The sequence below is a fragment of the Phragmites australis genome, chromosome 4, assembly GCF_958298935.1.
Source record: "Phragmites australis chromosome 4, lpPhrAust1.1, whole genome shotgun sequence".
Classification (NCBI taxonomy): domain Eukaryota; kingdom Viridiplantae; phylum Streptophyta; class Magnoliopsida; order Poales; family Poaceae; genus Phragmites; species Phragmites australis.
Window position 1 is genome coordinate 46,825,751 of NC_084924.1, and position 15,634 is coordinate 46,841,384.

Here is a 15,634-nt window from a genome sequence, read left to right on the forward strand (position 1 = left end):
TTTTTGATGAACCTAATTAAAATGGATTGTATATGAATTATGAAACACGTACAAAAAAGTTATAAATTTTTTGAAGAAACATAAGACTATTTTTTGAATGAATTCAATTAAAATCAGATTTTATATGAAATTAGTGCACAATACTTATAGTTTTATGTTACTAGTCACAATACTTATAGTTTTGTGTTACAAATAACACAATATTTGTAGTTTTGTACAATTCACTCTAATTTTTTCTTTACAAAAGATTGAAATTCGCAAAATTTTATTAAGATTTTGATTATTTTTCGTTGTCTACTCTGGTATATTAGTGAAAGAAAAATCTAAAATTACTATTTTGATCTTAAATTTTTTTCCAAAAATTTAATAAAATATTAATTCTTATGCCCGGACGCCATGGCAGTGTTTCTTCGGATTTCTCTATCGTGGCTCCTCCCGTCTTCTCTTCCTGCTCTTTCGCTCTGCTCTCCTCCCTAGATCCAGCCCAATCCCCTCCCTAAATCCTTACTGACTTTATTTTGATCCAACTTAAAAGAGTGATTAAACAAAGTTCTAGAATGTCGGATGGCGCCAAATCGTCGCCGTGATGCACCACCCCACTGGCATGCACCATGAATCCATGCAATCACTGAGCACCATCACTTTCGTAAATCGTAATGCATGCATGGCATGGCAAGACATGACGGCCTCTTTGGATGCGGCGTATGATAGGCACCGCCATTCTCTGATCAGCACTAATTGGCATCTAAGCGGTTTTACCATCTTCATTTTCCATACAAACATATTGCAAACGGGCTCCCGAATATAGAAATCAATATAGTAAACGGTAAGGATGTCCAAGAGCATGGCACCAACCTAGTGTAATGATATACTGAATAGTATTGAGAAACAAGAACTATATTACATCTTCACTGCCAATATTCAATGAACAACGAACCAACACCAAAAAGTAGTGACAACCCTCTTAAGGGAAATGCACCATTGTCTTAAAGTAATATAAGGCATTGAAAAGATCATCTACCGGGCATACTCTACGCAAGACCAACATCACACTTCAAATAGGAAGCAATCAATTATTAGTAACGAAGAAGATAGAACTCTTCCAGATGACAATTCAATCAGTGAGCAATAGACGCTTGCCAGAAAACACACTTACTATAAATATATATATAGTTCCCAGAAAAATGATCATAACCCTCCTAGGTGCAGGTATTATATTCAGGGTAAGATGTCTCGTGCATAGCAGCAGCACAAATCTATGAAATTGGCATCAAAGATAGGTGTACACCCTTCGGTGCAAAGCAAATAAACTGATGAGGTGGGCCTTGTGACAAGAGACTAGTCAGTTGGGTCAAATTCAATTCTGCTCTTGAGGAAAGCCCTTTTTCTCGAATCTGAGTCTAATTCATCCAGGTCTGATGCAATAGCTAGGTATCCATAAAGTATCCTGTTTCTCTCACCTGTTCTATTATCAGTCTCGACCAGTAAAGGGTTCTGATCAGAATCTACAGAGCGTGCGGCTTGTGCACGTGACCAACCTACACGTCCATGATCTTGCCTCTCAAGGAACACAGCAAGACGCTCAGCCTCCTTCAAGCCAGCTGGGCTGTTTGCGAACTTGATAAGTGTCAAACCCAAGTGCCCTTCCTTTCCATACAAGGACTTCGACTTGCCACCAGAAAACCCTAGCTCTGAAAACAAAGATACAAAATTGACACAGCAAATATTACCGTGATATATATGGCATTACTCCATAAACATGTACTCAGATCCATAATTTCATAACTGGGAACAGTACGCTTTATTTCTCGATGTCCAAATATGGATTAATTCTAACTTGCAGACTTGCACACCTAAGGATCGAATGGCACTGCTACTTTGCTAGATTAGATATTTAGTCTAGCAATGAATATGAACCCCACAAAGGCGCTACAGTTCTCCCTAACTAGAGAGGTGGCAAGGCAAAACATTGGCAGAGAAATGTTGCTTCCCAGATCTGACCAACAGGAACAAATTAATCTGCTTGAAGTAGATCAATCGCGTGCCTGTCACACAGACATGACAGGACGTAATCAACCTCCTTGAGGACAGGATGATACACGCCTCATGTTCATGTAACAGAGACCAAAAACGCAGCAAAACATTGTTGCATAGACAATGCAATACCTTATTATCTGTGCAGTAGTCTAGGCATTAGTTGCATTTAACTGCAGTAAATTTAACAGAAACCATCCAATCAAGCATTGGATGCAACTACTACTTGTAGCCTAACAAAGCACTTACAAGTAGAGGACTAGAGGTACCCTACAACCCAGCACTACTCTTTCTGAGGTCAAACTGCACTATGTCACTGAGAAATAAAATTAACAGCAAAATCTTGGCCTTGCTTAGCAAAAGTAGCAATTGTAATAGTATATCACTGAGAAATATTTAGTGTCCTTAGGCCCAGAAGTTTGGTCAGCTATACAATGTCACTATGACATTCCTAAGTTAATATGATGAATTTTAAACCTAACAGAAATGGGTTAGTTTAATCATCTTCCATTGGGCTATGAAAGTTCATGTTAAGAGAGCCTGAAAACATCAGTGCACATGCTAAGATTCCCATACCCCAGGGGTTTTTCTGCAAATGTGTGATATGATAGGAATAGCAACCACAAAGAAATGTAAAACACAGAACTCCTTCATAAATTTATCCAACCACTATAAAGCACATATGCAACAGGCACTTGTATCCAAACACTACTGTTCTCACCACAAGTTAGAGGCTGCAATATAAATATACCTGTCATTTTCTTATCCATGTCTTTGTTCCCTAAACCCTCGAAGCGACCATCTTTCTTCCTCCCAGTAGCAGTATTGTGAATGATAACAGTTGGCGGCCACACGATAAGGTCCTCCCTACTTGCTCGGACAAGGTCACCAGGTAACGATTGGTATTCCTTGGAGTTTTCAGGGACTTTTGTATAATCCCATCCCATAAGGACACATAATGCCTTGTGCAAACCAAGATGATCAACAAATGAATCTGCATTTGGTGGGTTGCAAGCATGCATGACAAGTCCATGCACATCAACAAAGTCCTTAGAAGACCTGGAATTGGGTACATCGACCAGACATAATCACAAATAAATTAAGATCCGGTGAATAGCAGCTGAAAACTAGCGAACTAAACACAACCTTCATTATATATGCAGTATGACAGGATCTACAAACGAGAATGAATCTCAATTGTCAAATCCCCAAAACATGTCCATCAAAAATATAACATAAGAAAGCAGAAACAAAGGGTTCCATGCCAAAGAAACATCTGTCAAGAGAAAAACAATTTTAGATATATTCAGTCACTGGTGTAATGACATACTCCTATAGATTTGCTGGCAGCTCTGGGACTCTAAGGATCGTATGGGATGAAGCAGCCTAGGGGGCACACAATGGATCTTCCACTATACATAAGGTAAGGAATGGATATGAGCTCCCACTGGAAAATATAGTCATACAAGTGATTCTATAAAAGGAGGTCTGTACCAAGGCTTGGATACTTGTTTCCACACCAAATCCTACTGCCAGAGCGGTAACGACTCTCAGCTGGAATTACCTTTACACCAGCTGAAAACTTTTAATCAAAATGTGAACTGTCAAAAGCGGTTTAAGTTGAGGCAAAAAATGGATTTTACCATTAAATCAGGATGCAATTGGCTTCCTTCATCCAGTTAGGCAGCAACTGTACAGTCAATTTTGCTTCAACATGTAGGCATTTATTTATGGAAACAATGGCTGGAAATTTAGATGGGATGTTCCCATGCATACAGTGTTTTTTTTTCTATGAAAGGAAGTGACTCGATCCCCAAATAGCAATTTCATATGGAGTGTGAACATAACAGACGTGGGAGACAAACAACAATAAAAAAATTCCATTGGTATTGCTGCCTCCTTCATCAAGATGTTCTTCCTCACAAGAATCAGGTTTCTCATCCCGACTCTTCTATTGTTCGTTGTATCCTCCTCACAAGCATTGCTCCTACAGCTTTCACCCTTCCTCTCCATTTAGGACCAATATGAAATAAAGAAGAGAAGAGAGGAGGGAAGGGGGGACACAAACCCAATGAAGCTGGTGACAACGGCTGTTAGGGCTGCAATAAGCCTCCTTCCCTCGTTATCGCTCTCGACTCTCCTAACCTCTGTAGTCTAGTCAACCACCCCTGGCACCCACCATTTGGGTGCTTGGATGCCTAGGCAACATTGAGGCAACGTTATGAAAACTATTTAGGGTACAAACCTCCTCACATAACATGGAACTTCAGACATAGGAAACGAAAATAAACAAAGAAAGGACCACTGAAGCTTATTTAGAAAACTTAATTGCCGTGTTTGCAATTGATATTTCTAAGGGGTCATTTTCAGTAGTGTTCGACTAAATAGTGACTTCTGCAGTGCTAAAAGGCTAATTTACAGATGAATAAGTAATTGAGTACGAACACTAGAACAGTGAAACATTAGTACTAGAAGCCATAGCAGGCCTTGTGCCCTTATCAACAATTTAAGCTAAAAAATTGATTCAAGCTCTACATACAAAGCTACCATTAGGAATAAGGTAATTAGCATGCCAATCGATTGACATAAACCATGGAAGACTTTTAATATTGCATAGCATCATGCAAAAGAGACCAACAATACACAATTACAACGAACAACAAAATGAAATAAAGTGGCACAGTTTCAGGAAAACTAAATTATAAAATAGTGTCTGAACTATAGCTTAGGCATATAATATTCCAAACAACCATGATACTGCACAGAATGGCTTCTCTTAAATCTCCAAATAATTTAGATACTACCAATGATGCACTTGATACGTTAACGAAGCATAAAACAATAAATGAATGAAGCACCATACTTAGGACATGAATGAAGTGAATGTGACTCGTCAGTCGCCAAACTTGCTTTGAGATGCTGTGGTCACAGACCAAACATGCATAAGCCCCTAATTGATTAAAATGCTACACAACCACTATCCTCTTCAACTTATCCAGTATATGATGAAAATATGGCAGTAAGAGATGACAGTCCCCAAAGTTGGACTAATCAAGATATTGAACACATGAACATTACAATTTTTATAGCCTTGCCTTAATTGCCACTTCTACAATGTACTTATGAACAATCAACATGACAGCTAGAAAGAGCATACAAACAATTCATGCTTGTGTACTCATGTTAATAATAGAATATTATTGACATATCATTGATCAAATAAGTCCTGCACAATGAGCAGTATATCCAGAAAATGATAAGCATGAAGAAAACTTATGGGCCTACAATATCCTGGTGTACAGTGATAAGCAATATTTCGCATAATATACAGTACTGAACTACTGATGTGCGTAGCAGGCCTTAATATGATGCTTAGATAAAAAGCTAAAATTGACATCTACTGTAAATGGGGAGTCTAGAAAATAAGAACACAACACTGTCAGACATCGATGATGCAACAAAGCATTTTACACTCAACATACACGTGTATGCTTCAGAAAACTGGTGGCCAAGCTTTGATGGAAACAACAATATTCAGATCGTAAACCATGCCAGCCATACAAAGTATGAAAACATGGGGTAAAAGTAGAGTCAAGAATACAAGCAGTTAAGCATAATGTAGTACTCCTAAATTGAGATAAGTTACTTCTTGCACTACATGCTAGACAACCATGAAAACTGAAAACCACACAGCACACGGGGAGATATCGCCTCAATAACCATAAAGATGCATGTGGCTGTCATAATCCGCCTAATGTCCGTATCTAAAAGTACAAGCAAAAAATTCTGCTACAAAATCACATAAACATTCACAAGTACACAATTGCAACAAAGCAAGCAATGAACAATGATATCGATAGCAAATCTACACGATCAGGACTTGCCAATATGTAGAACAACACTGCTGCAAGAAGTGAAGCAGGATATGCAGTTTTTTTTTTTAGAACACTGTTCTTTGTAGTACGCTGAATCAGAAATCCTCACACAACAATGCAGCTCTTAAAAATAATACAAGGATAGTTATATTCCCAAGTTCCAAATAACGACAGCATGGAGTTTCATACTAGATGCCAAAGGTATAGACGAAGGCATTGCAGTTCTCTCTAGACTTCTGATCACACTAGTGAAATACCACTTTACTTCAATCTTAGTGGGCAGTGGGCAGAAAAGAGGTATCAGAAAACATATATATTGGCTGTAAAGCAAGCTCATACAGAGACATTACAAAGTCGAAAGAGACGCAGCAAGCACCGGTAATAAATAGATGGTTCGGTAGAATATGATATATCATTACTCACACACCACGGAAAAGAAAAACCTTGAATAATTCGAAGTAATTTTGGACGGAATGATGGCATTATTGATTATACCTAGTAGCGAAAAGGCAGAAAATGCAGAAAACAGAAACGAAGCAGTGCAGAAAACAGAATTAACCACAACACTCCTAGTACTGAAACGAAGCAATGCAGAAAACAGAATTAACCTCAACACTCCTAGTACTGCTAACTGATATCTAAGTGTTAGTCAGTGGTCACCCACAGATAAGTTCACCTAGATAGAATTCATACAAATCAAGCAACATGAAAAACTAAGGTGAGACCTATTGGCACCAAAAAAAAAAAAAAAAAAACAGAAATGAGATATTGCACTGTGGATTTCTCCAGTCAAACATAAACATAACATAATCAGTGCCAATTTACCTAGATAACTGGGAAAAAGATATATAAGTCAAACAGTAAGAGCAGATTCAACAACAGCAAGAAACCAGCACAAGAACCTGACTACGAACAGTACTAGAAAGCTTGCCAGGAAGAAGGTGGCGAGTAATGCGGGATCGCCAAACCTGCCACAGGCGAGACAAGGGACACGGCCGCCCTCGAGGTAGCTCCGCCTCTGCGCGGAGCTCTCGTTGAGCATCTTGGCGTACTTCAGGAACGCCCTCCTGAGCGCGTGACGGTCCACCGCGGCATGTGGCGGCAGCTGCGGAGGGTGATGCGGCGCGTCGAGCCGCGGCTGCTTGGGGTGCCTCGGGAAGCCCTCGTCCGGGTCGGCGGGGTGCTTGCGCTTCGCGTCGTGCGGCGGCATCGGCATGTGCGGCGGCTGATGCGGCGGCCAGAGGTCCGGGGCGGCGCGAGGGAGGAGGTGCGGGAAGGGTGGTAGGGGTGCGGGCTCGAAAGGGTAGTCGTGGGGCAGGGCGAAGTAGGTGCGGACGGTGCCATCGGCGAGGAGCATGGTGCGGCGGTCGAGGTTATGGAACCCGTAGGGCGGCGGGGGAGGGGTCTCCCCAGGCGGCGGCTGAATCTGCGGCGACCGGAGCGCGGCAGCTGCCGCCGGCGACGCAGGGTTGCGGGCGAGCGGGGAAGGCACGGGAGGAGCCGGATGGCGCCTGGAGTCCGCTGAGTGAGTGGGGGTCGGGGTGCGGGCCGAGGTGGACGCGGCCTTGTCTCCGGCTGGGGTGGGGCCGGCAGTGGCCGGCGGCGGTGGACCCCAGCGAGACTTGCGGGGTGCCATGGCGGCGGGGGGCTTGCCGGCGGCGGGGGGCTTCTGGGGACGAGGGTTAGGGTTCTTCATCGCTTAGCTGGAGAGGCAATCGTGCTGAATATTGGGTATCTGGGGGCATGGGATTGGATTTGGAGAGAAAATTTACTGTTTTGACAGTGCAAAAGGTGGTTTTCAATTATTGAATCTTTGCTATTTTATCTAAATTAATTGGTTTTGATTTTCGTTTATCTATTTAAGACTATATTAAGTGACTATTGTACCCTCTACTCAGTCCTCCGAGGTCTGGACCCTAAGGCCAACCAAACATATTTTTACATGAGGCGACAACTTGGTGAGGGGCACGAGGAAGGTTGGGAGCGTCGATGGTGAGCGCCGGCCAACCCCACCGCTGTCGATGGCAAGCGCCTCCCCTCGTTCCCTATTTCTCGGACGCCGATGGCGAGCGCTAACCACCGCAACCGCCGTCAATGGCGAGCTCCGACCGCCCCCACCGCTGGTGATGACAGATACGACGCTCATCTTTGGCAACCTGCACCCTTGCCGCTTCTAGAGCTCGGGGTTCAAACCGTACCTCCGGTGAAGATAGCCGCCGGAATCGCCTGCTTCTACGGTTGGCTCCCCTCCGGCGAGCGCCAAATCTTAGGGAAACCCGCTCCTCGATGTTGCGGCGACCACCAACTCCAGCTAGCTTAAAGCTCCGGGGCTTGCTCGTTGCTCCCGTCCTCCCTCGCCCTCTCTTTGGTATGTCTCAGTTGGTCTCGGGTCTGGGAGACCGTTTGGTGGAGAGCTCTGGTCGAATCAATGGAGAAAAGTGAGGTAAGGGGTAGAATAGTCATTTGACATGGCCAGAATGGATGAACAAAAATTACTCCCCTGAACTATGGCCAGTGTCTGAATAACCTATTGAACTTTAAAACCGTTTATTTAACCCCCCCCCCTCTCGGGAACTTTAAACACTGGATCATATAACCCCTGTAGTGATTTTTCTCGGTGGTTTTGCTGATATGGCGGCGGTTTCACCACGTGGCAACCCATGATGTCATTTTTGCTAACATGTCAGTGTCTGGTGGTGGAGGGAGTGGTCCAAGTGCCATAGGCGACAGATGGCGGAGGGAGTGGTCGCTGACGGCGAAAGAGGCGATGGCATGCTCGGCTGTGGGTACCCTAGGCACCCCCTGCACGATAAGTATTCCATTCTTGGGGTCTTTGGTTGGTAAGCCCGACCAGAAGACAACCATCGGCGAATCGTAGGGAGGCGGCAGCACTCAAAGTGCGCGGCAGCCATACTGGTGACAGGGCAAGGTGGAAATGACGCGTGCAAAAGCTATAGTTGGGAACAACAAAGCTCATCGTGTCATGGACCAGATGGAGGAGCTACCGCAGTGGTGCATCGATGGAGCACGGCAGAAACTGCTTGTCAGAGTTGGAGAAGAAGGCGTCGCCTAGCTCAATTTGCTTAGAAAACATCGAAATCAGGTCGAGCTCCGGCCGGAGAAGCTACACAGGACCTCCTTCCTCGCTTCTTTGTGCTTCAGGCTCGTGGATCCGGTCTCTGCTCCCCGAATTCAACCAACAGTTGCAGGACAATGTGTGTGGCGGCGCTGCTGCTCTATGGCCTGAAAGAGAGAGTGAGGGAGAGGGAGAGGAAAGGGGCAGAGAGGCGCTAGGTGGGGATAAGGTGGAGGGGCGAGGCCAAGCTGCATGGCACCGCCCACCATGGGCTATCGCCGGCAACCTTTTTCTTTGTCTTTGACCACCACCCGATCCACCCTCACCATCGAGCCACCCCACCGCTACCTCTTCGCTTCAACCAACCCCACGGCGAGCTTCCCCTCGCCCTCCTCCTTCTTGTGTGCGCGCCGATTTGGCTCTAGCCCAATGTTAGCACGCCTGTTCGCGTGAGCCGCCCGTCGCCACCCCTCTATGCTCGACGTCGGCCACCTTCCGATTGAGCCCCACCATAATGGGTTTCCCGCAACGCTCTCTTGCTTTTGGTGTCCTCGATCTGGTCGATTAGGTCACCGCTTGCTGCTAGTGAACTTCGTGTGCGTGTGCGTGCGTGTGCACATCACTCCGGCCAACACACAGAGCCATCACCGCCAGCTCCCTCCATCTCCTCCTCCCCCCACCGCTTCTCCACCTGCGCGCCACCACTATCTCCCCAGGCCGACCACCCTCCGGTCAGTTGCCCCTCTAGCCATCCTCCTCACTGGCGCGGCTCTTCCTCCCCTCTGGCCTCTCCCTTCCTCTGGGAGCCACATGCACACCGAATGGCAACTTGCCACGTGTCATCGGGTACTGCCATGTCAGCGAAAATGACATTATGGGCTACCACATGGCGAAACCGCTGATATGTCAGCAAAACCATTGAGAAAAATCACTCCAGTGGGTTATGCGATCCGGTATTTAAAGTTCAGGGATTAAATAAATGGTTTTAAAGTTCGAATGTTATCCGAACACTGGCCATAGTTAGGTAGTAATTTGGACTTTTTTCAAAGCAATTAATTTGGGTAAAATGGCAAAGAATCAATGTGGATATAATTTTTAGTGGTAAATTGTTAAAGCCAAAATTTTAGATGGTAAATAATCAAAGCCCACCTTTTGCTATGTCAAATAGTCAATTTTCTCGGATTTGGATTGTGTGGGAGACCACAGAGCAACGTATCAAGCAGCAGGTTAAAGGGGTTGATGACGAGGCGCTGTTTCACTTGTAGGTGCATGCACAACACTTCGGCTTGAAGGTGTATCCATAAGTTCACGCTAATCAGGCTGCAAGGTGTACTTTTTTATGTGATCGGCCGGCTCTACATGCTTTGGTCTATACCAATATGGAGCTTGTATTATTTCCTTGATTACAGGATGAAGCAAGCGTGATCCATTAGTGCATCTCCTGTTATAGGATGAAGCAAGTTCAGTTCGTGAACATTAAGGGTGCAACTTTTGCATTTTCTAGGTTAACAGGTTGATCTAAAACTAAAAAAAAATAAAGATTCACTCCTACCTAATTAATTAAGAAAAACATGAACTAAATAACAAATTTAAAACTATTTTTTAATACTCACTTACATCTCTAATGGTTGGAGTCGACGAGCAACAACATTAACGTGGTGAACTGGATGAAGCGATAAACCCTACCCTAGCTAATATATTATTGTGGTGTTGCCCACTAAAGTTGTTGCCAGTAGGCGATGCCTAACACCAATGACAAATGGGAACCACACAGCAGTTAGTGCATCTAATTTTTCCTTTTAGTCTTTTACCTTACCAAATTTTATTCAACATGATCATACAACCATGCTTTCCGTTAAATGCCAAATATACTTGCACTTGATTGAAAAAACATACTTGCACTTTTAATCTTTAGAGTGAAATCGTATGACGAAACAAACTTACAACCAAATTTAGCCACGCTATTGCAAAAGAAAACGAGGGTCGGTCGTTTGTCTTGCCATCCATTTCACGGTAGACTCTGCTTTGGTGACCCGTAATGCACATGGAAAAGCTCGACATCCCTCTGCCTCGCCATCCTCTTCGTGGCGGCACAAACAAAAAACTATTTGATTTTTTCCAACAATGACCATAAACATGTGATTTTTATGTTAAAATAAATATTGTTTTTTCCACTCTTTCTCTTAAGAAAAATATATCAACATCACTGAACATACACAGATCATGAGCTACACAATGGTCGGTTACAAACACGGTGGCAGGCAAAGCTTCCCTGGTGGGCAAACAAGCATTGCAGAGAACACAGAACCTTCCCACATCCAAAATGTCAAAACTTACCATGCCAAGACTAAATACACAAACGAACCTACGGAGATATATACTAACTTCCTGCTCAGCAAAACTCTTGTCTCCATGAATTAAAATAATTAATAAATCATCTGCATATCAAGAACACTAGCCAACCACTATTATCACACATATGAAGTACATGTCATATCTGTGTTCTCTGAGCTGTGTGAAGTGAGCACTTCAACTGCCACTAGCCACATTGTCACTGGGGTTGTCCTCTAGCTGCTGAACAGTCTCCAAGGTGGCAACAATGTCGCGCATCAGCAGCCTAGCCTTTGGGTTGCGGTTAAGGCAATGGTATGCCAGCATTGCTGTCTTCCGCACCGCCTTCACTGGGTAGTCCTCGACAAGCCTGGGGTCTACTATGCCAAGCACCTTCTTCTTCTGTGTCAGCAATGGGGATGCCCAGTCTGCTAATGTCTGTTCCCTGACCGGTCGGGACTTGTCCAGCAACTTCCGCCCTGTCAGGAACTCGAGGAGTACAACACCGTAGTTGTAGACGTCACTCATCACCGTGAGATGCCCTAGAGTTGCAAAAGAGCAACAAATTGGTTATTGATCTATTATTGAAGTTTCTTGAACCAAGGATCTAGTACTGAAGTTAGAAGCCTAGCAATCTATGATTTTCAAATGTCAATCCCTTTTACGTTTCTGTAAAGTTTAGTCCCAGGTTATGACCACAAGGGCTGGAGTAAGCAGTTGCATTAACCTAGAGTGACTAGCCACAGTTTTTGAAACTCGCTTCATGGTAGTTAGGCTTATTCTTGAGTTAGAGAGCGTGAGGAGCAAATTACCTGTCATGATATATTCTGGTGCTGCATAACCGTATGTACCCATAATATGAGTTGAAACATGGGACTTGTCGCCAACTGGTCCATCTTTTGCAAGCCCAAAATCAGAAAGTTTTGCATTATATTCCTATAAATAATATTTTTGTGGAACCAAAGAATTGTTGGTAATCAAGAAACCATTGAAAATGATAGTTTAGCTAAAGTGAAATGGTTTGTTCTTGTTTCAGGCCCATTAGAATAATTTTAGTTGACAAACTATAAACAGAGATGAGGGCACAAGTGAATAAGAACAAAAAATATTACAACAAAAAGAGTGAATTTTCCCTTTGTTTCTTGCATTTTAATTTACAACAACTGTTATTGGCATGCAACAACATCAAATATTTAAACTGAACCAACCTCATCTAGCAATATGTTTGATGTCTTGAAGTCCCGATAAATGACTGGCTTCTCTGCTTCGTGCAGAAAAGCAAGTCCTTTTGCAGCACCAAGCGCAATTTTCATTCTGGTAGACCATGGAAGTGGCATCATAACCCCTGCATTATAAGTGCAAATACTTCAACAATTCAACAGAATACAGTGGCTGATCTCAAATAAATGAATAATAATATGTAATTGACCACATAGTCATGCAGAAATCAATAATACTGCCACTTGAGGCAATGCAGAAGTGCAGTTAAGTTCTGCTAGCTCAGGATAGTATAGTGTGGACAGTTTCATGTTCTTTTGAAGGGATAATACTTTTCAGTTCTCAATATGAGAACTTTGCATGAATGTCATGTAATCACAGTTAATGTAAGGACAAAATGAACAAAAACTTTAACGAACCAAGCAACGATCCGGCAATAATAGAATCAGACTTACTTGAGAACATATGTGACTCCACACTTCCCAGTGGCATGAACTCATAAACGAGAACCATGTGGTCGTCTTCACAACAATACCCAAGCAACTTCACTAAATTTGGGTGAGAGAGATGCCCAAGAAATATAACCTTAGCCTGCAAACATGGCATAAAAAATTTTATATCTGACAACAGTAAAGCAAAGCATGCCAAAAAGAATTGAAGACAACAATTGAACACAAGCATGCTTTTCGCAGTATATATTCAGAAAAGTAGGCTAATCACCAGCCACTCCCTATGGCCTTGGTAGCTATTGTCTCCATCATGGACCTTAACTGCAACTCGCAGGGGCTCTTCTATCTCTAACCCTTCGCAAATATCTTTGGTGATGTACCCTTTGTAGACTCTGCCAAATCCACCAACCCCTATTAATGAATCTTGCTTGAAATTTTTGGTAATTCTCCTGAGCTCCTCAAATGTGAATGCTATCAAAGGGTTACGACCCGAATCCCTTCTCAGTGCCTCCACCTCTTTTGGGTTGGATGGAAGCTAGCTGTCTTCCTTTTCACTTCTCTCTGATGGACTCTGAATTTTTGGAGATTCTATAACAAACAAATAGGCAAGTCATATATGCCACAAGCTTTATGGAGACTGAACTATAGGTTGCAAATGACTCAGAATACTTTGTGAAACAAATTATCAAGATGAACAAGAATTTCATATGGCAGAACAAAAACCTCAGATCATTACATGGAATAGCCATAAAATCAAATGTCAAGATAAAAGAAGAATAATTGAATTGGATCAGATTAAATCTTCAGTACTGAAATATCCGTAATTTGATTAAGCATGCCGACGAGCATGTTGATTGACGTCTATTAGAGATGAGAGAACATTTTTCTCTGCAAAATTAGCAACAGTTTTGCAAGTTCCTAAATTGAGGGATCAAACAAATAACCGAAATTTCTGCATCCTACAGCCGCAGCTACACAATCACAGAGATCAAATCAAGAAAGATGAGTGATACCTGATTTGGTTGCTTTGGAAGAAACCCTGTTAAAGTATGGATTCCCCCTAAACCAGCAATTGCCCATAGTGCATAATTCCTAAAGAACAAACTCTGCCTCTCCTGTCTCACCAGGAACAGAAAAGGAGGCAAAAGAGTGCTTCCAATGAGCTGATGGGTTGATGGTTTGCTTATTTAGCACAGGAAGAACACTAGAAAAACAGAAAGACACCAACATATACTCCCAGAACTATATATCATGCTCAGGAATTGAACCAGGAACAGGCTTTCTTGAAGATCAACCCTAGTTATCAGTAATAAAACGAAGGAAGAAGAAAAGAACACCAGTAGGAGAAGGTTCAAATTTCAATTCTCCTGAAAGCTACACAGAAGGCACAAACACAAAGGAAGGCCTCAAGTGAAACATTCCTTTCTCTATTTATCACGAGATGAGGAGAAAAAGATACTAAAACGCCAAAGAGGGAAAAAAAAAAGGAAAAGAGACCAAACAGTTCAGTTCTGGTAGACCGTTTCCTCTATATAAATCCTTTATAACAATGGCATAAATATTTCATTTAAGAAGGGTATGGGAGATTTCTCTTTCTCAATAAGACACCAGACCACTAAGAAGAGGGAGCACTTGAGTTTGAGTGGCGCAATGGAGGTTGTAGTTTTTTTTTAGGTAATGGAGATTGTATTTGTGGCTATCTCTGTCCCTCTCCCCTCCCCTCCCCTCCAATCCTAGGTTCCATTGTCTTGTCCTTGAGGCCCTTGACCCTAGTTGCTTTGCCCTCACTCCTTTCCAAATTGATTTCTTGGTTATGGCTAGGGGTGTTTGGACTTGCAAGGGATGCACTTATCTAGCCTCACATGCTTGATCTTTCAGGGATATGAAATGATGGGGTTTCTTGGTGTAGCAGTGGTGGTGGTCCCCATCCCACATTCTCACTAGCCAGTTCTCAACAAGTGCAACCACAGGTAAGACTAATGACTGCACTAATTCCCCCATTTCTTTCCTCCAAGAAGTAAGTAATTTTCTTGCGGAATTCGCTTTCTCCCCCCTGTGTTGATTAACCTTCGTTGCTGGGCAAGTGGATGTCTGAATCACCGTGCCAATTTTGCTATCTCCAACTACTTTCCTCCACGGGAGATGTTGCAATCCTTGCAGAGTTGTGTTGCAGTGGGAATTTGCTTGTACGACTCACTCGCCAATGCTCTTTGGCTGCTCTTTTGGCTGAGGGAGTGAGGGGGGAAACATGGACCAGTGCCAGTCTTCCAAGTCCAATACCCACCAACCTTTGTTCCTTCCCATCGCATTAGGTCAGAAATATTTACCCTTTGTCTAAGTTGGGAGTGTCAACATCACAATCTTCATCCTCCCCTTTCCCAGCCAATTGCCGTGCTCAGGTTAGGCTGATCTCCTCATTAATTAAGATCAAGAAAGGTTCATGGCTTTAGATTACTTAGAAATGTGCTTCATCTGGGCTACAAATTATAACACAAAGGCCCACCCACTAGAGGCAGTTACAGTTATGTTATTCCTACATGTGAATGGTATAGTTACATAAAAGATTCTTTTTTAGTAGTAGTTAGTGATCCAGCAGCTGCATTCTCTCATATTCTTAGTCTTCTGAGTTCGCAGACTTGGGGAGGTGTTTG

At 43.1% G+C, this 15,634-nt stretch overlaps 2 protein-coding genes across 2 annotated transcripts; both read right to left on the reverse strand.

The window, feature by feature from the left end:
- Positions 1 to 856: 856 nt before the first annotated feature.
- Positions 857 to 7,680, reverse strand: LOC133916886 (uncharacterized). The gene is made up of 3 exons (XM_062360765.1): positions 6,878 to 7,680; positions 2,786 to 3,093; positions 857 to 1,691 (listed from the first exon to the last, which is right to left on the reverse strand). Exons 1-3 carry the CDS (start codon positions 7,603 to 7,605, stop codon positions 1,339 to 1,341), a joined length of 1,389 nt encoding a protein of 462 aa, XP_062216749.1. The 5' UTR covers positions 7,606 to 7,680; the 3' UTR covers positions 857 to 1,338.
- Positions 7,681 to 11,160: 3,480 nt separating this feature from the next.
- LOC133914500 (probable serine/threonine-protein kinase PBL16) lies at positions 11,161 to 14,420 on the reverse strand. The gene is given in 6 exon segments (XM_062357602.1): positions 11,161 to 11,858; positions 12,129 to 12,252; positions 12,525 to 12,661; positions 12,990 to 13,125; positions 13,255 to 13,571; positions 13,997 to 14,420. Coding segments are annotated over 6 exon segments (1,125 nt in total). The 5' UTR covers positions 14,064 to 14,420; the 3' UTR covers positions 11,161 to 11,514.
- Between the last annotated feature and the right edge of the window lie 1,214 nt (positions 14,421 to 15,634).